The 27,500-nt window shown below is 44.2% G+C and overlaps 1 protein-coding gene across 1 annotated transcript in view; it reads left to right on the forward strand.

The window, feature by feature from the left end:
- Positions 1–6,646: 6,646 nt before the first annotated feature.
- The window catches only part of cdh6 (cadherin 6), a 38,443-nt gene continuing 17,589 nt past the window's right edge, over positions 6,647–27,500 (forward strand). The window contains exons 1-4 of the mRNA XM_079529604.1: positions 6,647–6,934; positions 17,703–17,997; positions 18,428–18,547; positions 22,657–22,830. Coding sequence (XP_079385730.1) covers positions 6,698–6,934; positions 17,703–17,997; positions 18,428–18,547; positions 22,657–22,830 — 826 coding nt within the window. The 5' untranslated portion in view covers positions 6,647–6,697. The remainder of the gene's footprint in view (positions 6,935–17,702; positions 17,998–18,427; positions 18,548–22,656; positions 22,831–27,500) is intronic.

Consider the following 27,500-nt stretch of genomic DNA (forward strand, 5'->3'; position numbering starts at 1 on the left):
TTTCCAAGTTTCCTTCCTGTTTGCAGTGATTGTATATCGGTATTGAGTATTCAGTATTGAATATCAGTAGCTGACAGGAAATCAACTTGGACCCAAGCTGTTCCCTAGCAACGCAATTCCACTGACAAGTCTATTTCCTATGAAGTACGGGCCAATTTGTGCAGATTTTGTAACTGTGGATACACGGATGTAACATTCCGTTCTGTGGGTAGACGGGAAGTAGTAGGGAAGTTGTTCTTTTCTACCTAATTGGTAAATAGTGCATTTCTCTATAGCTCCTTTCTCCAAAGTACTTTACAATGTGTGTTAAGTGTCATGCTCAAGGACACGAGCTGGGGTTCAAACCGGGACCCTTCCAATTACAAGACGGCCACTCAGTCTCCTGAGCCACTATACTGTCACCCCAATTATTTTCAAACACGTCTCGATACTCATGAGACATGTAAGGAAGCAGAACTCGAACCATGTTAGTGCCAGAGGACCGTGCAGTGTGCACCATGGCGTCACTGCACAATCGATGACATTTTTGATGCAAGTTGTTTGCTTTCATTTCAGCCTTGGCTGAATGCAACTGTACAATAAGCTTTAGACAGCTGAGACGTGGATCACCTGAAAGGAAGAACAGCTCATTATCAAGAACTACTTCTGCTGTTGCCAGTGTCCATTCAGTGTTTTATTCACAAGATTAGCACAGGCAACACCGACTCCTTCACACAAAGTAAGCAGCACAATATATTCCAACAAAACCAGCAGGATACCTTATTATACACTTCAGGAAAAAGACAAAAAATGAAAAAACAACAACCCTTGACTTTTCCGTGGACAATTTTAGGGAAAAATAACAGTTGTTCTCTACTAGAATAAAATGTGAAATAGCATCTCCAGTCAAGGCTATATGCTCCACTACTGGTTCTGATGTTTGCCTCCAGAACCACACACAGCTCTGCTGGCATAGCGTTGAACACCGCCATGCAGTGCAGTCTCGCTGTCGGTGTCTTTCTCATTACTCATTATTCTCATTATTCTGCATACTTATCTCTACTGTTTTCCTGCTGTCAGTGCAGATTCTCCTACTAACTACAGTATACAGGAGTAGTATAGTATGTCTCCTGCAGCATTTCCCTCCCAGCTTCTCGCCTGTCTGTCTCCTAAATTCCCCCCAACCACCCACCAGCCCTTGTGCTTTCTAGACGATTTCTCAATGAAGAGAAAATAGAAAAGCTTTCAAAATTTAAAAACAACGATAATAGACATAATGTTTGGAAGTCATTTCCTCTTCTACAACAACAATCGTTCAGGAACTCAGGAGACATTTGAATGGGAGTATACCTCCTGCCTTGTATCCCCAGTGCTCTGTGTTGACAGTAAAATCCTGAATATTTAGCTGTGACCTCGAGGTCCATTTGTAGCCTCGCAATGTCAAGACCACAGAGATCCTTCCTCATGCCCAGCCCATTAGCTCCTCTCACCTGTCTCCTCTCGGTAGTTAGTATCTAGCTCCATTCCCCCACAGCCAATCAGACCCAGCCCCTCCACACGAACTAACTCGTGCTCCTCGTTAGTTCACTCCACCCCTCTCTTCTACTCCATTTCAGCTGGCAGTACTGTTTCACTTTGAAGTTCTAGCCACACCACATGGTCTATAGTCTATGTTTTGTGTTTGTTTGTTTGTTGCTGAACTGACAACAGTTTTTGCCTTGTGCATGGACTTTTGCATGGACTTCATTAAAACGTATGACACCCGCACTTGAATCCAAGTAGGCCTATATTACACTGATGACAAGTCAAGATTTTATAGTGGCCTTCTCTGTAATATTTCCTCTTACAACTGTACAGTAGTAAATAAAACAAATGCCTGAAATTTGTAGAAATGTTGTAAATCTTTTAACATTCATTTGGTAATAAAGTAAAGAAGAAAAGAAAAAAAAAGGTTTCACTTGACATGCTCAAAATAAGGAGCCCAGTTTGAAAGTGGTTAAACACACCCCAAACGCCCGGAGGTATTTAGGACCATTAAATCCAGCCCAGCGATTTGCAGCTACGGAGCGCATTTCAAGGTGCACCAGGCGCCATCTTGAATGTAGCTGAAGTAGCTAGATGTAGCCAAAACACTCCCGAGGCGATCGACAACAACGGGAGGTATATGATTACTTCTAATGCGACTAACGACGGGACCGCGATGGGCAGTCAAAAACATAAACTTTGGTTAGAATTGGACGGATTGATTGGACGTTTTAAGATTTTCGATCTCATCCACTAAAATGGGGGGGATCACTTTGGATGACGTCCCAACCGGAAATGACATCGAATGTTGCCCAACAGGTACTCCCAGCCTGTGGAGCGATGCGCTCGGTTATGATATCACTAATGTTCCGTCCTGTGATTAATCTCCGTCCTGAGCGCTGAGCATAACTATTTGATAGGACGGGGACCTCCGTTTAAGCCGCTCAGGGTGTTTAAACATCTAAATAGCACACGTCACACGTGTGAGGAGGACCCACTGAGGAAAACATCATACACAGTCAAATCCTCTGTGTTCATTTAAGATTGTGGTGTGTGCACACAGAATCCTTAAGCCAAAATAAAAAATAACACAACAAATGGGTGCTGTTTTTCTGGGTTAGAAAGCCATTGACAGAGGCCTGTGTAGGAAGATAAAAGCACACTTCCTTTCAGTTGGGGTAATTGCTGCATAAGTGTTCCTTCTAGAGTGATGGGACTGTGCCTGGTTTTTACGATCAACACTAACAGTAGTGCCTTTTTTTTTTAAGTGCACAAAGGCATTTTTTGAAAAGGGGTTTTCAGATGCTAGGCACCGATATGTAAGTCAGCAGTCAGTCTGAGGAAGAGGTTTGTGCTTTTCGTGCCTGGCATATGCCGAGAAGAAAATAGTTACTGTTAGTTCCATAGTGGTAGAAGTACTTCTGCTGCCACTGCAGTGTAGCAGATCATTTCACTAATGAATACGGACGGTGTTGCACTCCAAAAACAGCAGATCTACAAGCTCACAAAGCAACGTGTTGTACAACAAATGAACCTATACTATAGCATCCCTATTCTGGGCATGTCTAAATAGGCAAATAAACGGTGAAAATACCAGCAGATCTACAAACGCATACCATGCACACAGTATTGGTGCATGGACATTGGACAGGTGAATCGCTTCCAAAGTTATGAACCTTTATTGATTTCACTTCTTAATCCAATGATGAACGGGGACTAGGGGCTTCATCTTGCGCCACCCTTATCCCTAAACGTATTTGCCATTTTTTACTATTTTGAAAAACATTTTAAAATAGTTCAACTAATAGTTCAACTACCCAATCTTTCTGTTTTATGAACACAAGGCTGCCGTACTTTATACCTCATACTTTAAATGCTTAGTATGAGGTATAAAGTACAGCAGCCTTGTGAACAGAAAGATTGGGTATTGGGTAAAACTGACGTTAGGTATCTTTCAGGACCTTTTACTGCTTCGTCTCAACCATTACTCAATGGCTCTGGTCTCAGCCACCGCGGTGGATATTTTGACATTCCTTTTTTTTTTATGTTGCCACTAGTGTTGGAGCAGCCATAAACTACACAGGTTCATCTCGTAAAAGAGTAACGTTTGAGGCAGACATTTAGACATGTATCGCTTGAAAACGCAATGTACAGTAAGTAATAGTGCAGTTGAACTGACAATTGTACTGGTTATATATATGAATTAATCTTTCATTCATCACACGCACGCACGCACACATGCACGCACACACGCACGCACGCACGCACGCATGCACACACACACCCTGTGAGAGATGTGTTGAAGATTACGCAGCACTTATCCTTGCAGCTTTTCTCTGACACACTCTGATGTCTTTTGTCTGCCATATCTGCTAGTATTTGCGAGACATGCAGTGGCCTTTTCCAGTCCTTTATGTCTTTGATGTGTTAATATGATATCATGGAGTGTCTTTTTCCTAACCAGCACCACAAATGCTTTCTTGGCAGGTCCAGATGTGTGTGTGCGTACGTGCGTGTCTGCGTGCATGCGTTCAGCCCTAGACAAGCTGTCCTATTTGTCAGCCAAAAGAGTGCATCTGTTATCTCTGTACACGCAGACATACTTGATCGTGTGTGTGTGTCGTACCCCCCACATACACACACATTTATCACACACAGCTCATGGTTTTTGTTTTGTTTAGTTTTTTTTTAGTTTTTTTTCATTGGGAGCTAGAGGGAAGTTTTAGAGGTGAAGTTTCAACTGCCCGTCAAAAGTAATTCATCACTACTGGCTTTAGTTATTTGCGGCGACATGTGTTTTAAGAACAGAGGTAGAAAATAGGAAATAGGAAAATAGGGATCACAGTTCACAGACATGATGACATAATTCCAAACTAAAAAGAGCTTATAGGCCCTTCGTGGAATGCAGATCTCCGCCAGGAATGGTGGCTTATCCAGGGCTGTGTAATGTTGTTTTTCCACTGCATATAGTATATAGTATCAGATCTACCCTTCTTGTTCTTTGCTTTTCCATGAAGCCAAAGTACCTGCAGGTAATTCACCTATAGCTAAGCCCCGGTCTCCCCCACTTAGACACTCCCACTTGGACACTTTCCAGCCGGGCTCATCATTCATTCCAATGTAAATATCATGGATTTTACACATTAAATACTGGTTCATTTTTGGAACGAGACCTTCAAAATCTCTTCCAAATCCGTCAACATGGCCTGCCATATGCACTGGAAAAATATGTGCGTGACATTTCTTTTTTAAAACAAATTTGTATCATATAGGAAAACTATTGGTGGAGAGGTTTGTCTACCCCATGCTTAGCTGTGATTGGACCATAGCAGTTATAATATTGGAATGTAAACTCTCTGCTTATGATAGTGGAATTGTTTGAGCAACAGAGACAGAGAGGCAGAATAAATGCATTGGCATAGCAGCATTAGATGGCAGATATAATATTATTGTATGTAACAGTATTGCATCATTTTTTTTCAGCTTCAAACTTCATACTTCAAAAGCTTCAAACTCTGGCCTGTCTAGTCTATCTGTGTCCAGTTCGTGCACACACATTTGCATACCACGTATGTGGGGTGTGTTGTCATGTGGAGGACTTATTGTCACGTTATGTGAACTTTAAATTAAGGCGTGTCTGTTCCAAGTGCTGTAGTCTGTCTGTCTGTGTTGCAGGACTCGCGTCTGTGCCGCGGTGTCTGTCACTTTGTCTGTATGGGTGCTGATTTGAACAACATTGTTGTCATTGGAGGATTGGGAAAAAATATTCAGGGAGTGACATGTTTGGCCTAGCTACTGGCAGCGTGCACAAAATTTTTGGTATAGTCCTCGGTCCAGTGGTTTGTGAGATTAGCTCACAAACCACTGGACCACTGTGTGTACACACATAATTGTATGCTTGTGTGTGTGTGTGTGTGTGTGTGTGTGTGTGTGTGTGTGTGTGTGTGTGTGTGTGTGTGTGTGTGTGTGTGTGTGTGTGTGTGTGTGTGTGTGTGTGTGTGTGTGTGTGTGTGTGTGTGTGTGTGTGTGTGTGCGCGCGTGTGTTTGGAGAGGGGGGTGACTTGAATCACAAGACCCTTAATTCTATGAGCCGCTTCTGTCTGACACTCTGGTTGCAGCCTTTGCTCTGACACCTCCCTATGACTTATGGTGAGAGAGAGAGAGAGAGAGAGAGAGAGGTGCATTCCATGGTGTTAGACCGATTAAAACATTGGCATCAGGATAATAGTGCCTGCCTCCTTCCCACTGTTCCTTGTCTCAGAATGCTCTCGTCTCCTCTCTGCAGTGTCTGGCACTATACCCAGAGAGAGAGAGAGAGAGAGAGACTATAGTACTACCCAGAGAGAGAGAGAGACTATAGTACTACCCAGAGAGAGAGAGAGAGACTATAGTACTACCCAGAAAGAGAGCGACTCTTCAAAGCAGTTTAACCACATGAACCCTACAGCGTACCTATAAGCCTATCTCACAGAATTTCCCCGCCCCCCTAAATACGCCCCCTTTCGGGGTTAGTGGTGATAGCGTGACGTCACTCCATAGACGCTACATGTTAACAGAGGTTATTTAAGAAGTCTACAACTTTTGTTTTCTCAAGTTAAGGTTTGTTCTATCTGCTCGACCTGATTTACCATCTTGTTTGCTTCATAATAATATTGGTCTGTCACATTTTTACATTAGAAAATGTACTTAGATTCTCCAGAGAAAAAAACGTGTAAATGCCCATGTTAAAGTCACCACTATTTACCGGAAGTGGGCGTGAAAAACGGGCTGTGAGATAGGCCTATTGTGGGTTGAAAATTGGCAAGAAATTGTAGATCGATCTGCCAGCTCACATTGTGCCGTGTTGCGACGACAGTGGATAGCCGGTGAAATTGCGTATGACCTCAAACTCCTTGAGATTGTAAGAATTGGGTACCAGTTCAGGACCGGCAACCTAAAAATATGTAAAACTATAATAAAAAACTAAACAAACTTTGACCTCAGAAAAGCCTGCTGACCCAACCATGTAGTGACTTACCTTTCTGCTTCTTTCTGCCCACAGGTACCACAACCCACCACCAACCTCCACTCCAGCCAATGGAAACATAGAGGAATATGATCGACGGACCCATCTCCCAATCCAAAGCCACAGTCCGTCTGGGGAGATAGAGCTAGAACACAGTCCAGACTGTGCTTGACTTCACCTACAGGAGTCATGAGGACTATCTTGTTAGGCCTACTATGGGCCTACATGTGCTTGATTTCCATGGATGCTATGTCCCTGATTGGCCCACGGACAGGTGTGGAGACGAGGGAGATAGATGGTGACAAAGTGGAGCCAGCTGTCGTCGGGGGATCCATGCTACTGAAACGAGTGAGAAGAGGATGGATGTGGAACCAGTTCTTCCTCCAGGAAGAGTTCACTGGCACCGAGAACCAGTACATTGGCAAGGTAAGAGGCTCTGCTTGGAGTGAACCGCTCGTTAAACCCACTGTCTGAGGATCTGAGTTACAATTATATACACCAAATCTCTTCGTGATCTACAAGCTCACAACACATTATTGCAACATGACAAAGTTGTGAGCTTGTAGATCTGTAAATGTTCCCTCCAGAATAGGCATGCTGGGGTTTGAGGGTTAAGCCTGATTCATACTTAGACGTACGATGGTGTCCCACATGCACAGAAAATAGCAGATCTTCACATGAGATACCATCGATGGAGTTATGAATGAATCATGCCTTACACACTGCATAACCACTCCCTTTTTGTCAACGTTATTGTTGGAGATAAGAGTCGCTCCTCTTCCAGCAGCATAGCTGTATTTGACATAGTGTACTATTAGTCAGTTTCTTATCAAAGTCCAAACATGCTACAAAGCCAGTAAGCCACCCTACTGAGCAAGCTCATTTTAAAATGGAGGTTCATCAAACAGTGCAATATGTGAACAGTGTGATGTACATTCATCCTTTCTTTCTGTTCTTTTAATGAACGGGGTAAAAAGAAAATCAGCTTTTGTCCTTCTCAAAACCATGGCACCCTGGTGGCATCACCAACCTTAATAGTTAACCAACGCGCATGCATGCACGTTGCACTATAGCAATGACTGCAAAAAGCACCCAGCTTAAATGATGATCCAATTAAAGTGGACTTATGCTGAATTGCACTGCAGGATACACTAAGAAAACATGATTTCATTGATTTTTTTTGGTTATTAAAAGACAGGATGGGAAAGGATATAGGATAGGATAAGACTTTATAAATCCCCCAAGAGATTCATGGTGGCACAGCAGCACAGAATAATATGACTAAAATGTCTACGTGCATAGTCTACGTGCATAGTAGACAAATATATAAAGTAAGCACAGGATTAACCATAAAATAATGTATAGACAATGCACACTCACATGCACGCACAAGTACTTGCTCGCAAGTACACCCAGCCGCACACAAAAACACAATACAAACAGTACCCTAAAGCATACAGCGATACTCTATCTATGACTGACTTTCAGCCACGTACACACACAAAGCAAATCCACTCGCCACCCCGCACGCACCGCACGCACAGGTTTGTTTATCTGTTTGTTTATCAGTCCACGAAAGAGGGCAGAGGGTGCCGAGCAGTCCATAATATGGGTATATAGGGTGGGGCGGGGGTGGGGGGTGAGTGGTGGTCTCAGGCACCGTCTGATCAGGAGCAACTGGAGGTGAGGACCACCCTCGTCCTTCAACCAGTTTATGTGCCACTGACCACGTGATCACAACCTCACCTCTTTCCGAACTGACTCCAGATCGATGTCGCACGTCATCCTCACAGTTTCCATTCCTGTGTATCGCCACTGTGCTGTCATAGCACATAGAAATGTCAAAAGAAAAATAATAATCCTATAGGAAATAAATAAATAAAACCGCCGATGTAGAAGGTCTTCCCAAGCTGTCAGCGGCAGCGCAGCGAGCTGCAATTCTAAATTTATTCCACCGTGTGATGGTTGTACACTTCGCACTGTAAAGCCGTCTGGAGTTTCGGGTTCGTCACACTTTTTATTGTGATTTCTCCCCAATGGGGTGTCATTGTCATACACAAACAGCGAAGGAGACTTCAAGCGGCGCACGGATAGCAGAATCCCTGCAAGCATCAGCATGTAGCCTTCCCTTCCCTTCCCTCAGTGCTTGTGACAGCAGAAAACAAGTGATTGGATAAATGCTGAAAGACAAGAATTTGCATCAGCCGACAGCACATTTCACTGTACAGCTTCATCAGGACTGCTCAATGTTGTGGAACATTTACATTTGACTCATTTATCCAAAACGGTTGAGACGGGGGGTCCAGTGCTTTGCTGAAGGACATCTGGAGCACCAGAAACTACACTATAATCTCCATGGAATATCTATAACCATGCTACAACAACTTGTTACCCGTGGTATACCAAGAAGTTACTTTGTAGCATTGTATTGTTTTTCTTTGTATCTTCCCCCTGTTGTTTGTTGATGGTTCATCATGCCACTTACTCTGATCTTTCAAGTGTTAAGTTTCTCTGGATAAGAGTGTCTGCTAAATGCCTACATTGTGAATTGTCAGAGAGTGCAGTGCGGAGAAACGGGAGAAGGCTGAGAGAAAGAGGTTGAAGTGTGAAACGAGCTGTGGCTTGGTAATGATATCAGGTTGCTGTAAGCAAACACATATCCATATTATGGATATGTGTTTGCTCACAGCAACCAGCTGAGCCGCCATGCCATTGGCTGTCTCCAACCTGGAAAACAGATCATTAAACACGACTGCAACTTAGCTGACTTGTATGCAGTGCTTCTGTTTACAGACTTCAAAAAGGAAATGGGTGGTTGCTTACTAGTAGTACCATGAGAAGATGATAATGAAGTGTGCAGCTTTTTACACCAGCCAGCACTGCAGTCAAGACAGTCAGGAGGAGCACGTATGGCTCCGGCGGCAGCAGCAGATGTGACACCTCAGTGAAGTTCACACACAACGTATTAGTACGCCTGGCACCGAGCGTGTGATGTCATGTGTAATAAGGGGATAGTTTGCTGTTGCACTCGCTACCCATGCGGGCGCCCGGAGCTGTTACGCTGCTTCATAGGACTCCTGGTTTCAGCACATCACTTATGAGAGAGAAACAGAGACGCCTTTGAGACAAACAAGAGTCCTTGACGCGTGAGACAAACAGAGTCGGAGAGAGAGAGAAAACAAGGGCGAGCGCCGAGCGGGCGCCCCATCCTCCCTGCCGGGTTATTCAAGGTTTCCAGATGCCTGCAAGTTGACGGCTTTGCCTTCAACTGCGGGGGTCCAGTGTGCACTGGTGATATATATTGTGTGGAGAGACAGACGCAGCGGGGAGAGAGGGATACAGAAGGACTCCAGAATAGCCCTATTCTGTATGTGAGGAAACCTTCTGTGAAAGTGACCCAAGGGCTTTTGTCATTTTGCTTTTGGTTGGATGTGCCATGACTTGAGGTGTTGTCGGTAAGCCAGCAGGTGTTTGCGATCTCGGCAGGAGAAATTCCTGATGCAGGCGTTGCCTCACAGGCCCGCAGGATTTCTCAGCGGCAAGACACTCACATTGGATCACACTGCACACCGTTGGGTGCTGAAGGCAGCGGGGACCAGAAAGTGGAGAGAAGATGGGGAGAGAGAGAGAGAGAGAGAGAGAGAGAGAGAGAGAGAGCCAGAGGAGAAGTTGATAGATTGTGAGGGATGGAGAGAGAATGGCGGAGGAAAATAAAATGTGGAAGGAAGGAAGAAGAAACAAGGGCAGGGGAGAAACAAGTGAGAAAGTGAAGAGAGCTCAGGGACGAATCTCTGAATCGGCAAGGAGGAGTGGAGAAAACAAGGGAGAAAGATAGAGGGAGAACAGTTAGATACAAGAAAGACATGAAGACAGATGGAGCAAGATGAGGACAGGTTGAGAATTTAAACACGGGGGAAACAAGGGAGCAGTTAACGAAAGAAAGATGATGCAAAAAATGAGGAAAAAAAGAGCAGAGAGGAAATGGAGGAGGGAGTGGCAGAAATTGAAAACTACAATGAGAGAGAAAGTTAAGGCACAACGCAAGACAGAGAAAGAGGCAGACCAAGAGAGGATGCAAAGATTTCAATTCACCAACCTCTGACAGTGTCCAACTATTCTTTAAGAAGGTGTGAAGTTGAACTGTGAAGGAACAACATGTTCCTTCACAGTTCAACTTCACATCAACTTGTTGACATGGCAAATAAATTATTGAATTGAATCTTGTTACTGTTGGGGAGAAACCTTGTAAGTCCAAAACCATTACTTTTCCAAAATAAATGGCTGGGGAAAGTAGTTATTATTTAATCACAAGCTCTTGTTAATACTTTTCATTGGTTAAATGTTGACAAAACGTACACACAGACACAAACTGGCGTCCTCATTTTGGGCATCTCTTCATAGGTGAAAACCTTCTAAATTCTTTGCACCAACACTGTCATACTTGTTAAGGAGAACAGGGCATACCAATAACTTCAAGATAGACCATAGACAGGAGAAGCAGTGTAAACATGCAGGATGATGTACTATTTTGAATGTGGTCATTGGGATTTATGTGAGAAACTACATAGCTCTCAATGCTTTGACAGTGTTGATGTGAGTCTAAGCAGCAGCAGCCTACTTGCAGCTTGTGACCTTAAGGAAAACAAACACTCCATTGACTGATGTTGAATATGGATGAATATTTACCTGGCATCCAGCTTTTTTCTTTTCTGTTTTCCTGAACTACTGCCTAAGGGCACTGACACCATTGTTCTATTTTGGAGTAGCCAGACAATCAGATATCTCTGCTTACTGATACATCTGGGGAAATACAAATTAGAACAGTGGCAAGAGCACCCGCTTACAAACCTAAGGCCAGCGCTTTAAAAAAAAATCAAATCACCGTCCCAAAATGAAGGACCGCACTAAAATATTCATTTGCGGCCTGGGCCGTGGCTCAGCGGTCCAGGCACCTTGGCTTGGCTGGTAGCCCAGTCTGGCAGTGTGCCACGGGTTCGACTCCCGATCCCGACAGCCTTTACTGCATGTCACCCCCCCATCTCTCTCTCCATTTCCTGTCAGTCTACTGTGATTCTATCACTCTACAAAAAAAGTAAAATAAAGGCGAAAGCCACAAAAGATATCTTTAAAATATTAATTTGCATTGGTTCCGTAAGGCAAGTTTTATTTTTTATTATTTTTTATATAACCAGACATATCAGAGATATCAGTATGCGAACATCTCTTCGTCTGGCTATGTGAGACTACTACTAGACTAGCATTGTTCAGCCAGGGCTGATCTCTGTTGAGAAAAGCATGGCAAAAATGTAATGTCAGCACTCAGCACAGCTAAAAAGTGACCAACACCTCTGTGTCTGGGCAAGGAAGGGAGGCCTCAATAATGCAAGTCAGGGGAGCAGCTGCAGTAGGTAAGGTGGGCAATAGGCATGAGAAACTGCCTGTCAGTGTAATGGGTTGGCAATGCTTTTTTTGGGTACATACGACCCTCGATTATACTAACCGTAGGCAGGTGTTGTTTCCGTAGGAGACAAGTTCATTCCGCGAAGGGGGTCGATCCAAAGATTCCACCTCCATTCACTCCTGTTATAACCACAATCTTTAGCTGCGTTTGTTACGCCCCCTAGTCTAGGGTTAGGGGAAGCAACATACAATGCAAAAAGATCAGGAAAATATATACAATAAATCCAAACAAACCTAAACAAAACGCAAACTACAAGCCTATGATAAACACAAATCAAATACAGAACTAAAAACGTATCCCAAATAAAGAACTGTCCTTAATTGCAGACTGAGGCAGGTTACTGAAGAGTCTCCTCTCTTCCAAAAGCTCCTCTGACAGGATGGTCACTGGTTGGGGTGAGAGGACAGGGGGACCGATTCCCTGCTGCCCTGAAGCTGACAGTCCTCTGAGCAGAGTTGTTTGTGACTGAACTTTATAGTACATTGGGTGTGGCCACCACCCATCCACTGCTGGTGTCATAGGGCTCATCAGAGCCGGCCAATCTGTGGAGAGGAGCAATTCCCCACAGCAGCAGGCACTCTCCAGTAATCAGTCTCATGATGGCACAGGTCTCCTCCACCTCTCATAAACTCTCCACCTCAGAACACAGGAAGCAACTATGTTGTGCGCATGCGCGGCACGGAAAGAGTTAATTCCAACCTCAAATAGCAACGAAACAAAGCTATTTGAGGCAGGTGTTCTAGAGCATTTCCCCTCCCTGTCATTAGTGGAGCAGCACTAGCAGCAGCAATATTGTTTTTCAGGAAAAGCCACGCAATCTAAAATATTTATCATTGAATGTACCATTTATTCCTGCTCTTCATGTTTTCCTGCCTCACAACTGAACTGGGGTGTGTTGCGTTCATGCTGCCGTCTGTATAGCTTTGTCTCCAAGCATTGTATTATAGCCTACAAAATGTGACCCAGATTTTGTTGCCCGGCAAACAAAATGTGTTTCTATTGGCCTACTTAATAACCAAACAGCAGCGTTCAACAAATGTGAACTCTGACCTTTATTCTGACCTGGATTAATTAGTCATTTGGTGTTCTTTATGTGTATGTTTAGTGCGAGTGACCGCGTGCCTTAATTGTTAATGGAGTGAGAGCAATTAAAAAGCAAGAGAGGAAAGTAATTACCCGTAAGTCAGTTCCTTCTTCTTCCTTGAACCTTGCTTTGAAACATGAAGAGTGGAAAGCTATTGATGTATTTGTATGGTCTCAAAATGCCTTCTCTGATAGCATAACAATTTTAATATGCTCATTCAAACATGGCTCCCCCCTTCCATGATGCATTACTTCTGAGAAAATATGAAAATAATAATAATAATAGGAAATATGTTTACAGTTTACTTAAAAATACAACATAAAGATTCCTTTCATAATTGATGAAAGCCATAGCAGTGTAAAGAAAGTGGGGACGGGGACTTCCCACGGGGAACTGTCCCCATTCCTACTGCGGCGGAGAGCAGGCCCGGGAGATGGCCCTGTGGAACTCCTCTGAGAGAGAGGAGGGAGGAGGTGTTTGGGGAAGGGGACTGTAGGGAGGCGAGTCTGAGAGGATGAGGAGGGGGATACAAGGGAGGAGGTGTTTGGGGAAGGGGACTGTAGGGAGGCGAGTCTGAGAGGATGAGGAGGGGGATACAAGGGAGGAGGTGTTTGGGGAAGTGGACTGTAGGGAGATGAGTCTGAGAGGATGAGGCGGCCTTGAGCAAACTGACGCAATGGAGAGAATACGAGAGAGAGGCAGTGAAATCAGGACAAAAAAACCTCTCCAATTATGATTAGTTTGAATAATAGCCTGGCCCTTGACGTTAACATCTGTTATAGATAATTAAAGCTAAATGCAAACTGTAAATCGATATTAATCACAGTTTCATTCCAGGTCCTAATTAAAACCGAGAAAGCGTCCGTGTCATTTTTTATCTTTGCGGTATAGCTATTAAAAAATAACTCAACAACAGATATATCACTTCGTGCCACGCTGAAAGCATGCATTGTACACATCATGTGCTAGTTTTTAAAGGTTTTAAAAAATCGTGAAAGTGTGCGAACTACTGGTCTCGTAGAATCGGCCTCGTCTCAATGGTTAAACTGTGAAACTTCGAGGTTTCATGGATTCCGTCTACTACTACTTTACTGCTAGAATTGTAAATGTGGGGTGCTGTGACGCTGTGGAACAGGGAAATGTCTGAGCATCCCTGTCGCTCAGCCTGTGAGCAGAGCACTCTTACCGCATAATCACATATTCTGCATGGCCAATCACAATTTGCGTCCTCACTTTTGTCTTCACTGTTGTCCTCAAAGCTGGACATATAGGAGGGTCTAGCACCCCTCAAAAAGGGGTGTGTTGATTTGTGGAGATTATTTAGTTGAAAATACACTAATGTGTTACACTAATGCAATGCCTCTTTTTGTCTAGATATATAGTTTATTTTCAGGATTTATCGAAAACCCAATTCTACCATAACTCATGGGAACCCATGGGGGCTGTAACTTCTGCAGGGCTGGCCTACAAAAAAGACATGTTCCCAGCAGTGCTCTGTGCCAGTGATGTTCATGTCAGGACTCTGGCGTGACCTGTCTAAGCCCTGACTGTCCCATGAACCTACAGACATCCCAAATAGCGTTTAATCACCAAGTAGTTCCTCTGCAAACGTATGTTCCCCAAAGGTACAGGAAGCTTTGCACTCCCACTTTGGCACAGTTACATGAAGAAAAAGACATGTAACCACGGTTAAGGAAGCGAGCAAAGTGTCATTTATTAATTTTTTAAAGACACGGGCGATGTGTCTGAGCGTTTGGAGCAGAGCGTGGAGCTGCTGGTGGATTCTGTGCCCCTCCAGACTGTCGAGGAAGCACAGCGCTGTGTGATTCACCTTGTCACAGGGAGCCTAATAATGCCAGCAGCCCTGACATGCTCACCGGCTGCTAACGAGATTCACACTGTCACACCACTACTCCAACCCCCAAGGATGTACCCTGCTCCCCATATACCCCTGGGAGAGACAGACGCAGAGAGAGAGGGGGGGGGGGGGGGGGGGGGGGAGAGAAAGGAGAAAAGAAAAGAGAAGAGGGAAGTGGGAGAAGAAGAAAAATGGGCGAGGGATGGAGGGACAGGGACATGGAGAGCCAGAGAATGGGAGGTGGGGAGGGAGGGGGGGAGAGACAGAGAGCGAGGGACAAGCAAAAACGGAAAAGCAGAAATAGCGAGGGGGGAAAAGGGGCAGCTGCTCAGAGAAATGGGAAAGATTGATGCAGGATTTGTTTTGTTTGTGTGTGGGTGTGGGTCTGTATATGTGTATTTGTGTATAAGTAAATACATCGCATTTGTGAGGTATTTTCATCGTATTCATGCATACTTCATGCTTTCCACAGCTAGGGTTCTGAAAAATAACATTAACGACAATTCTATTAAACATTTGAGTGCACGTGCGGCGAGAGAGCGAAGCGCGCACGCACGCACGCACGCACGCACGCACGCACGCACACACACACACACACACACACACACACACACACACACACACACACACACACACACACACACACACACACACAACTGACAATCTCTGTATGCCTTCCATCCATCCTCATATCCCCCCTCTCTCTCTCTCCCTCTCTCTCTCTGCTGAAAGGTGTGAGGGCTAATGCATGTTTCATGGGGTTTCATGATGAGTGCAGTAAGTAAGTGCAGGCCTGGAGGTATGAGGCAGGGATGAGAGCTGAACGCAGCGTACCGCAGGCACTATGCCACTTCAGGTGGAGAAAGACTGAAAGAAAGGGGGGGGGGGGGGTCTCGCAGAAAGAGAAATGACAGGGGGAGAGACAGACAGCAGTGAGCGAAATGAGGTGGGGGGGTGGGTCGGTGGAAGCAAATCGTGGGGAAGTAAAGGCTGGAAAGAGGGAGAGGGAGGGAGGGAATGAAAGAGCAATAGAGCGGCAGGGTGGGTTATTGCTGCAGGGAGTGTCAGGTTTTATGAGAGGCAGAGGAGGGAGAGAGAGAGAGGGATAGAGGGATAGAGAGAGAGAGAGAGAGAGAGAGAGAGAGAGAGAGAGAGAGAGAGAGAGAGAGAGAGAAAGAGACATGAGAGATGGCAGGTGTGTGCTGCAGGTATTATGGTAAAGCGAGGTGATCTCTGCCGACAGCTCCAAGAAGCTCCCATCTACAGATGTTAAATCCTCCTGGCAGAGCAGCCCTACTCTGGCCCGTCTCCTCTCTCATTCCTCGCTCTCTCCGGCTTCTTCCGGAGCTCCTACAGCCCCCGCCCCTCCGACCCCTAGCTATTCACATATGGCTTTTGTTGTTGTTTCTGCCGCTGCTGCTGCTGCTGTTGTCGTTGTTTGAACTTCCATGTTGAGGAGAGTCTTTCATTCATACATTTCCTATAGCTTTTTCCTTCTGTTCTATTTCTTTATGCACCTTCCCTGCACCGTTTTGTCCTAAACTCGCTGCTCTTTGCCCTTGTGTTCTCTCTCTCTGTGTGTGTTTGTGTTTTTTCACCACCCGCCTCTTCTCCCGTTTTCTCCACTTTTTCTTTCGTTTTGCTTTCCTCCCGCCGTCTGTCCGTTGGTGTCTCACACCGAGCTGCCTGTGGTGCGTTGTGAGCTCTGAATTTGCTGCTACAAAAGGAAGTGCTTTGCCAAAGTACTAACGGAGGGTGTGTGGTGGAAGAACAAGTGCAAGTCTATTCGCATATAGCTGCTATTCTCTAACCAGCAGGCGAGGCACGCTCAGATTGATTGCCTGGATTCAAACACTGAAGCACCAGAATACATAGATAGATGTATATATTTAACTAGGGAAACCAGCCAGCCAGATAGCTAGAAAGATAGCTAGATATAGATAGATAGATAGATAGATAGATAGATAGATAGATAGATAGATAGATAGATAGATAGATAGATAGATAGATAGATAGATAGATAGACTAGTAACCTGTGAGAGCTGTGGAATGTAATTTTCCAAATATTATGTTGTCATCCTTCTAAAGGATACACGTGACAAGCATGACAATTTGCATTCTGCGTGGGAAAGAGAGATCTGATTTCTCTGTATTTCCTGGGGTTGCATCTTAATGCCGGGTGTGAAGGAGGGTCTCTGTCTAACAGACAGCTGCATTCATGTAACGCCGCCATCGCCTCTTGGCGTAAACGGCTTAAATCAAAACAACAAGAGTTTTTACCACTTGAGGATCCGTTTTCAAGTGGTGGATCAGATAACACAGTGTTTTCTCATTCAGCCTTGCAAAGCTGGTGAGTGGAGAAGGTTATTTGGCTGATGTTCAAACCCGGCCTGACGACAAGTGCTGAATACCAAGCAACCTGCCAGTGGCCAGTAGCCAAATGGCTACCCTGGTTACACGAGGGGTTAAACGCTTGCAAATCATTCTTGTCAAGTCTGTTATGTTTTCGGAGCGACGGCTTGACAGTTGGTGACCCACACATTATACCCGCGGGGCTGCAATGTCAGGATGTTGCTGACTCTGCGTGCCTGTGTGTGGATGCGCGTGCATCTGTATGTGCGTGTACGTGAAGATTGTTCTGAATCAACAAAATTGACCCAAATGTGGATATTTTTACACTCCAGGAGAAAATCCTTTCGGTCTTTTCACAAATTGGTGTCTGGATTATGTTTGTTCTCAATTATCCCTGCGTACTGTGACTAATGCACGTGCTTCTGTTTCCTCTCTGCAGCTTCAGTCGGACAAGGACAGGCTTGACGGAACGGTGAAGTACGTCCTTTCCGGCGAGGGTGCCGGTGGCATATTCGTCATCGACGAGAACAATGGTGACCTGCACGCCACACGCCGCCTGGACCGCGAGGAGAAGGCCTCTTACATCCTCAAGGCCACCGTGGTTGACAGGAGGACAGGCTCCAAGCTGGAGCCAGAGACAGACTTCATCATCAAGCTGCACGACATCAATGACAACGAGCCCCAGTTCACCAAGGAGGTTTACACTGGGAGCGTGCCGGAGAGGTCAGACATTGGTATGTATTTTGAATTCAATTCTATAGTTGTATAATTGCACCGACATGATGACTGTAAAGCAGGAAATAAAACTGCAGTAGAATAGTACAAAAAGACTTACACGACAACAGACAAGACAATCACCTCCTTCTCTCCTCCCCCAATTTCTTTACACTGAGACTTTAATGCTTCCCATAATCAAGCCAGAGAACACAATTCAAAACCGAATTGAACATGACAGCCGCGTCCATTGAGTTCAGTGGAGAATTGGCGCCATGTTATTTTCGGTTCCTCAAGCTATATAGACAATTGCCACTAAGAATCACAAGCTTTGTAAACCATGCCCCATGCTGATGTAAACAAGAGAATGAGAAGAGGAGGATATTACTTTTCCAATCTGCAGTGTTGTATATGGTCTCACACCTACGTCTCTGTGTCATACATATTTAGGCACGTCAGTGATGCAGGTGACAGCCACAGATGCTGATGACAGCATGTATGGGAACAGTGCCAAGCTCGTCTACAGCATCAGCCAGGGACACCCCTACTTCTCCGTGGACCCAAACACAGGTATGTGCAGTATATGTTCTGCTGAGAGGGTGTTCCAGAGGCCACTCGGTGACCCCCACCAGTTAAAGCACGTACCACATAATTGTGATGTATTGTATGTCCCAGGTTTATGTCTCTTTCCAAAATCCGATGCAGTAAAGGTTTAGTACTTCAAGTGGCTTTAAAGACTTTTATAAAGAATAACAGTGTGGAATGCTCTTTAGTTGAGTAAGGTCAAGTCCGCTAAAGAAGCAGTGTGTGATTAAAACATTGCTGATGCCGAAAAAAAGGATTCCTGTGAGAAGCTAGGCTTCTCTGATCTTTGATGTCAAAACTTGGTATTCTGAACAAGATGGAGAATGAGAGTTTAGGCGATACCAGATTGCTGGGATTTAGTGAAAGCCTTAATGAAAGCAATGAAAACTAAATACACCCGGTCCAGTACGTCTCTCACCCCCGCAGCCTGGCAAAAACACAATTACAGTATATCCCCACTCAAGCACAAAGGAAAAAGGCTGTTGTAATATCTCCTAACCTGAAATGGAAAACATTCAGTCTAAAACCCCCACTAAACCTAACCTGGGATTTATCCAGTGTGTTTTATTCTAGTGGGGGTGGGGTGGGGGACAGCTATCCATTTGTATAATCAGGACAGTAATCTCTCTCTCTGTTCATCTGTTTGTTAAGAACGTATGATAAAAAGTCAGTGGCACAGAAAAGGCCCTGCTGGGACCATGGGCAGATTATGACCGGGCTCTGGATTAACAAGCAATGATAGGCCTTGATCTCTGGGATTTGACACAGAGTGGGCTGTTGTTCTCAGTGGAAAAGCTGAGGAGGGCGAAGTGATACAAATTCATGACAGCAACGGGATTCGGGGACAGAAGTGGAGAGAGAGAGAGAGAGAGAGAGAGGAGAGGATGAGCATTACAGAGAGTCAGAGACATTAAATAGAAGGGGTATTGCATAGGGGAACAGAGGTAGAAACAAAGCGTGGGATCACAAGAAAGATAGTGTAGTAGTATGTCAGGAGAACAGGGGTGGGCTTTGTTGAAGGATTAAACTATACGGAACAGCAAAACAGCAAAAGAGAGAGGGAAAAAGAGTGGGAGAGGAAGGGATAGAGGGACAGCAGTCCTAAACAAAGAACTAAGAGGCTTTGAGGGCTCGTCTTTTATGCCAGAGGGTTTTTTCTCCAGTCTAAATGATGCAACTATCATCAATTTCATTGCCAGAGGTACTGCGTTGCACCTTTTCAGTTATCACCACAAGTAACATGTAACTCGCAACTTAGTCTCACGCTAAGCCCGTCAGAATCCGGCATCCGCCCATGCCAGGAATATGTCAATAGTTGAAGTCAAAATGCTATGTTGATGTCCGCGGGCGATGTCTCAGGGCAAACTCATCCAACTGTGACGTTGATCCAAAGCCAGAAATACGTACGTCGATATTTGATGATGTTTTGTCTGGAATGCTTACATGTATTTGCCTCATATCAGACCGAAGCGTCAATTTGCGTTACACTCCATTTTCCATCTTGTTGGGCATAGCCTCCACTCTAAACGATTTCTGTGAAGTTGGGAGACTAAACTTCCCTTCACTAGAATAGAGACGAATCCACCTGAATCCATTTTCCTTTTAAGTCAACACTGATGAGTAGGGCATGCCAAGACCAACGCCAAAAAAAAATCCCTTTTAAATAAAACAGAGTTCTGTTCTTATTATATATCCTAGAACATGGGTAATTAGTACTTTTAATGGATTTATAACAGTCTTGACAGCAGCATCTATAGGCCTTTCTATTACTGTCAACATCTAATGCTCGTACTTCCATGAAAACTGTCTGTTTTAAAGTTAAAAGCAGAATGACCCTGAACTTGTCACTGGCTTTCTTTTCCAACCTACTTTAATTATTGATAGGCTATTACGATTATTTTCAGCTGGCAACACACAGCCTTAATCTTGTTTCTAAAACTACACAACTCACATTGTGGGCAGGGCACATATTTATCGGTAAAACTGCCCTTAGTTTATAATATACAGGACCTGGAAAGGCAGATAGCATCAATGCGGATAACAGTGTTGCTTTTACAAGAGCAGAAATGTGCAGGAAGGGGCTGCCAGTCCATAGTGCTTTCAACACTACCATCTATTAACTAAACAGGTTGCTTGGCCTTAAGGTGAAAAACATTTCAGGTCTTGAACTTCAGCGGTCTTGTGGTGTGACAGGCGGGTGCTAAAAGCATGAGGTCACTCGGGTTTTATCTATTGGTATAAAAAATGAAAAGTGTTAAAGTGTCCAGGATATTTTTTTAAAAGGGCTGAAACCACCACTGTGCATGTGCATGGGGTTAAGATGTTCACTTGGCTCCAGCATACAGATGAAAAATGGTCTGACCATTAACTCATTCGTCAGGAAGACTCAAGCCCAGTAAGATGTTTTTTCTTTTTCTTTTCTTTTTTACTTTCGTACACACATAGAACCTGATGCAATATATAAAAAGAAGAAAATGGAAACTATATTTGTCAGGTGATTTGAATGTTTCGGATAAAATATTTAAGTTTTTATACACATTGACACTTGACATTGCGCTTGCAATGGTGGCATTGCAGTAATTGCTACGCCCATCAGAGCTCAGCATGTTATTGTCCTGATGTAACAGCTGTTGGACAAGGCAAGGGTGTCTCTTGACTTGGGAGACTAACGTTGTACATCCTATAAGCTGCGTAATGAAGCACAATAATACAAGCATGAATGTGCTGTCTGTCTGTCTGTCTGTCTGTCTGTCTGTCTGTCTGTCTGTCTGTCTGTCTGTCTGTCTGTCTGTCTGTCTGTCTGTCTGTCTGTCTGTCTGTCTGTCTGTCTGTCTGTCTGCACTTACAAGGAACCAGCATGTGATTGTGAGGCTCCAGTGATTTCCAGTAAAAAAAAAAAACTGCTGGTCTAAACTCTTTTCGTAACTATATTCTTTTCAGCACTTCCCCGGCCAGCCTAACTGTGTGCCGACCGTAACCTAAAATGGCAATTTCAACATAATAATGTAGGCCTACATTCAAATGATGCTAAATCCCAAAGGCTGACACTTACATTTTTGCTAAAAAAAAAAAGAAAGAAAAGAAAAGAAAGAAAGAAAGGAGAAGGAGAACACCTTTTCCTTGACATCCTTGGTTTGACACATGAAGGTTCATGAACTGTGTCAGCCCATGTCTTGATTTAATGTTTCTTTCTCCTGTAAAAGCAGAAGCCCCTTTCATTTCAACAAAACCTGAAATCTGCGTCCTGAAACAACCTAAAAACTTTGGAATCTGAATTTGGACAGGTCAACTGTCGGTCGAGGATTCTCGTTTGCAAGTGCAGTGTATTTTAGTGTGTTCTGCTGCTCATCAGTATTTCTCCTTAGCCGCTCTAATCACTTCAATTTGAGCTTCTTATGGGAGCAGCCACTGACGTCTGGCTGATTAGAAAACGTGGATAGATACTAATGCAATGTTATTTCAACCAGACGCGGCACGGGGGAAACTGCAATTCCCGCAATGGTGCAATGCGTCAATATGGGTTCTATTCAGGAATTTTCAATAATTTCTGGGCATTGTGAATTTGTTACTTTGCATATTGCGCCCTTAGACACACACATTATGGGTAGCTTCCTGCATGCATATATGTATGTCACCGGAGGGGCTGAGGCATAGACACAACCAGGAGCGGGGCAAGGGACCGACACTGGAATCAAACCTGTGGCCCTCTGGCTATAGAGTCGTTTGCACCTTAAGGAGAATAGTTCCCCTCTTAAATATTCATACATGCCATCATCTCTTAAACTTTTCCCAGTGTGGGACTCAAACTTTTAAGTTATTCTCAGTGCGGGAGGCAGATTCATTAAAGTCATTCTGCTGCACTTGGGACTACTGCTCATGTTGGGTCTCTATAGAAAATGCTCCCATGCATTCTATGGTACGGTAGGCCTACCAGATGTTGCTGATGAGCAAAGGAACAATGGAACAATTAACCTTTGTTTGCGGTTCAAAATGCCTAGGCACAAAACAATGCTGTGATGGAAACCCAGCTCCCGTAGAATCTTACCGTAAAAACAAAAGCATTTATTAATTTCTTTCCCCTTTGATTTCCTCAGGCGTCATCCGGACAGCCCTGGGTCCTGGAGACATGGACCGTGAGCAGCGAGAGCATTACCAGGTGGTTATCGAAGCCAAGGACATGGCGGGGCAGAGAGGAGGGCTGACAGGAACCACCATAGTCAACATCAGCCTCACAGATGTCAACGATAACCCGCCACAATTCACTCAGAGTAAGACACTAGCGCACGCACGCACGCACGCACGCACGCACGCACGCACGCACGCACGCACGCACGCACACACGCACGCACGCACGCACGCACGCACACACACACACACACACACACACAGGTACATTGGCCTTCTTTCCTCTACTCTTAATAGCCTACTAATTTGAAATTGAACCCCTAATCTAAGTTTACTTCTAAGTTCTAACCCTATAAATTCAATCGTCCTCAAGCTCTAATCTGAGGAAAGGCAGACCAGGAGAATGTGCTCCATTGTCATGATCTTTCCTCAACTTTCCTCAATTTGGTTTGATAGGACTAAAAGTAGAGATGTTCCGGTACTAACTCTTACAATTATTTATGCCAGAAATTGCCAAATTGCTTGCATTTTCACATCTCTGACTAACATTACACTCCTTGCTAGCACAACTCGTGTTGCTGTTTGCCTCCTGTGTAAATGATGTGACAATTTATTTGATACACATGGATGTCACGTATATGTCACGTATGTTGCACTGTGTGACAACATATAGTATAGCCTATGTATGTATGTATTTATGTACATATGTTGTATTATACATCACTGGTATAATTATGCACATATAATAATGCTGTGAACATGCAGCTGCTTCCTGACGACACCAACATCTCACCTACAATTTCTCAATGCGACAATGACTAACTCGCCAATTGAATAATGTATTGAATGTGTTAATTAGTCTTTGGTAAATGCAAATGCTTTGATTATAATGGTGTATTTTGAGACAGAGTAACAGCCTCATTTTTCATTGTTAATTATTTGCAAGTCTCCAGCTAAGATAAAACTTTGTCACCAATTAACAATGGCTGCTTTGCTGAAAATAACACATTGTGAAAGCTGCCTTTAAGTTGTATATAGCTTAGATTGGTGTTTAAAAGGTGTATAGGCTGGTCTATAAGGAAACAATAAATGCCTGTACACTCCCAACTAACACAATCCACTGGAGCCATAACAGCCATTACATTTTTCTGGAGTCATGGCATTTCAGGGAGTTCTGACAAGTGCTTCACTCTGCGGTAAACACAACTCTTTAAATCTTTATTACCGTGTATTTTATTTGGATTCTTTACACGTTCTTACCCAGCTGAACACCACTGCCGCTGCCGACAGTCCAGGAACTATATTTTTCATAAAAATGTGGCACTGTAGTCATAAAAATCCATGGAGAAAGTCGTGGGAGCGTGGCTAAAATGAACACCCAAACGGCTGGCAAAAAGTTGTCAATATTAATGTTGTGCTGCCGCAGCGCAGAGTGCATGGCCTCTGATGTCATTTATTGACGGCTTTGAAATGCAGGCAGTCAATTCGACCTTCACTTCTAAAAGTGGAAATGAAGTGGCGTACATGCAGCAGCTTTTTATCACAGTTCAAGAGGCAACGTTATCGCTCTGGGGTGTGATGTGTGTGATGTGTGTGTGCGCGTGCGTGCGTGCGTGCGTGCGTGCGTGCGTGCGTATGTCTGTGTGCGTGTGTGTGTGTGTGTGTGCGTGTCCAGTAGCACTCTTCCTTTGCCTGTAGCAGTGTGAAAGAAGTGATTAAATAGTTGCTCCAATGGCCTCGATCACAGAAGTCATTCTGTCGTCTAATCCTGATTACATGGAGCCAGCTCTCTCTCTCCGTGTCTGACTGTCTCACTCTCTGTCTCATGGCTTCTAATTCTCCTTTTGAACTCTCTCCCATCTCTTGCAACTTTCTCTTGTATGTGTCACCCGGTGAATTTTAATGTTGTTGTTTTTTTCGCTTCTGGTTTCCTCTTCTCGCCTAATTGTTTGACCTCAGCCTCGCAATTGACGTGCAACAACGCCTGCTTGCTTTCTTTCCTCATTTCATTCTCGGCCGCTGATAGTCTCTCCCTCTCTCTCTCTCTCTCTCTCTCTCTCTCTCTCTCTCCCTCTCTCTCTCTCTCTCTCTCTCTCTTTCTCTCTCTCTCTCTCTCTCTAACCCCTTCACCCAGCGTTTCCCTTCTCAGTGCTGGGTGCAAATTGAGATTGCTCAGGGATCTGTCAGGGCGATTGCATCTGGCATTATCATTCTCTCTAAGTCCCCCTGCGTCACACACACGCACACACACACACATGCTCACGTACGCACGCACGCACGCACACACACAGGGGTCGCAAGCATGTCAAATCAATTAATCAGTGGTGTGTGGGCAGTTCAGTGATGCGTGTGTCACACGCCCTCACGCACGTACACGCACACACACGCACGCACGCACGCGCGCACGCACGCGCACGCAAGCACGCACGCACACAACCACAGAGATGAACCCGTTCACTGACACATTAAATTCACTCATGCCACCCACACACGCATGCACAAAAACTAATTAACAAGAGCTTGTGACTAAAGAACTACAATGGAACCATTGGAAGACATGGTTACTTTTTCCATTTCCTGAAAATGAACAGTGTTGGACATAAAAGGTTTCCACTCGACAGCGGCACTTTACTGTATGAAGGCAATAAATAAGGCATACATGAAGTAGAGCTCCATTGAAAGCCTGCTGGAGCCCAAAGGCTTTACAATGCATTGTCTTCCTGGGAAGAAAGGAAGATTCACAGTCTCACTGTCTAACTTTTTCTCTTCTTCCTGTGAGACACACGTACAATGCAGCGACTGTACGACGTGTGACAGACTCAGCCAGTGTTTACTGGCTGAGTAAATCATTTTTTAATATATGAAACCCGCCTTTGTGTCTTTCTTTTCAGCATAATGACTACTATGACAAGTACTAGTTCATAAACACCTTTTGAGACAAAACGAGCGTGCACACACATACTTTAACACAGATACAAACACAAAATGGCACTCATAACATGCACATTTAGATGTACTTTGCAACTTTTGTACCTGTTTCCTGTCATTGGTATTTATGTATTATGCTCTGTTATCCCAGTGTAATGTTTTTATTTTTTATTTTATATAGTGTATTTACATTACATTGATATGTATTGTTAATTAATATGCAAATAAACAAAAACAAAACATATGTTTTGTAAAAAATTATGCTATGCGCTACAGTTATGCGGTGCGAGAGTGCGGTCTAGCCAACACCAACTCAGGCCTCCTGAATCTTTGCCCTCCACACTCTCCTATCTGACATCAGGGTCATACAATTAGTATGCAAATGCATGCTGGTATATAAAGAAGCACACATGCACAAACACACAAGCGAGCAGCATGCACACGCACGCACACACGCACACACACACCTGTATACAGTCTGCAAACACAAATCCCATGTAAGGGAGAGACATAACAGGAGGCTGCTTTAGGTTGTCACTGCAGAGCGACAGCTAAGCTGCCTCAATTTAGACGTGCACATTAGTGTTGTGACTCATTTGATGACTCAACTGGACTGATTGGTTACAAAATGGCAGCAGTGAGATTTGCTTGAGCTCATGGAACCTGCTGAAATAAAATCATTTATTTAGGATGACAAAAGGAGGGTCTACTACAAAGCGGTATGGGACCAAAAGAGTGAAATTAGCAGATCTTCAACCTCACAACGCGTAGATCAGCTATTTTCACTATACTTAACTTCATTCGATATTTGTTTTCCAATTTCCAAAAATAATTCCCCTATAGAGCACCGAGTCAGTAGCGATGGAAGTTGGAGATCCATGCCCCACCCGGCTATGCAATACCCGTTGTACCCACGTCAGAGTACCCGTTCCACCCCTCTGTGTCCCTTTTATGCCCATATATGGAGGTTTCTGTATCTGTGTCTCTGTGTTCCTTTATTCCTATAGTTCTGTGTCAGGCATGCCCAAATATGGAGTGTTGTGATGTCAGAACAGGCCAGCTCCATTATGGACCCTGTGCTGGGACCCTGTCCAGAGCCCGGTCAGAGGCCTTTTGTGGCGGTTCTGGACAACCGTGGGTCCGACCGACTCGACACCGGGCACCGCACTCCATGTGGGGGTGTGGAACGTGTGTGTTGAATTCGGTGGGGCTAACGGTTCTCGATTTTCGTGCATTACTATATATATATATATATATATATATATATATCTCGAGTCTCACTATTTGGGAAACAATAGGGGACAGTTTCCATCAGGCTGCTGAGCTGTCACCATGTCAGTCTTACATGCTTGTCTCATTACACACTGGCATTAGTCACTTCATGACTGTGAATACAATCTATTCGCACTCATTTTACACCTATTCGATATCTGCTGCTACGTGTTGTATTTTACATATTTTACACCTATTAGATATCTGCTGCGTTGTTGTATTTTACTTGAACAAGAGACTAGTATAAGAATTTGCATGTTTTCAAAGCATAATATTTGGGCCCACACACTCAGATATTCACTTGCAAGGTGACAAATAAAGTGAAGTTGAACATGAAAAGAGCAGCATGTTCTAGTGTTGCGTCTCGTCGTTCCTCACATTCAGATCTTTTTCTTCTTGTGTTTGCAGTGAAAGGGCTTTTGTTCTTCAGTCTACCTGTGCAAGCTGGCTTTCGATTAAAAAAATGGAGACAAAAAATAAATGGAAAAAGTATTTAGAACTTAGTGTAACTTCATTCCTTTCTCCAATGTGACCTGACAACCATTTCCATGAATCCGTTCAAGTGAAATCATCCTGCGAGTCACATCTATCCATTAATAACACAACCTAACAC

The sequence above is a fragment of the Electrona antarctica genome, assembly GCF_951216825.1.
Source record: "Electrona antarctica genome assembly, chromosome: 19".
Classification (NCBI taxonomy): domain Eukaryota; kingdom Metazoa; phylum Chordata; class Actinopteri; order Myctophiformes; family Myctophidae; genus Electrona; species Electrona antarctica.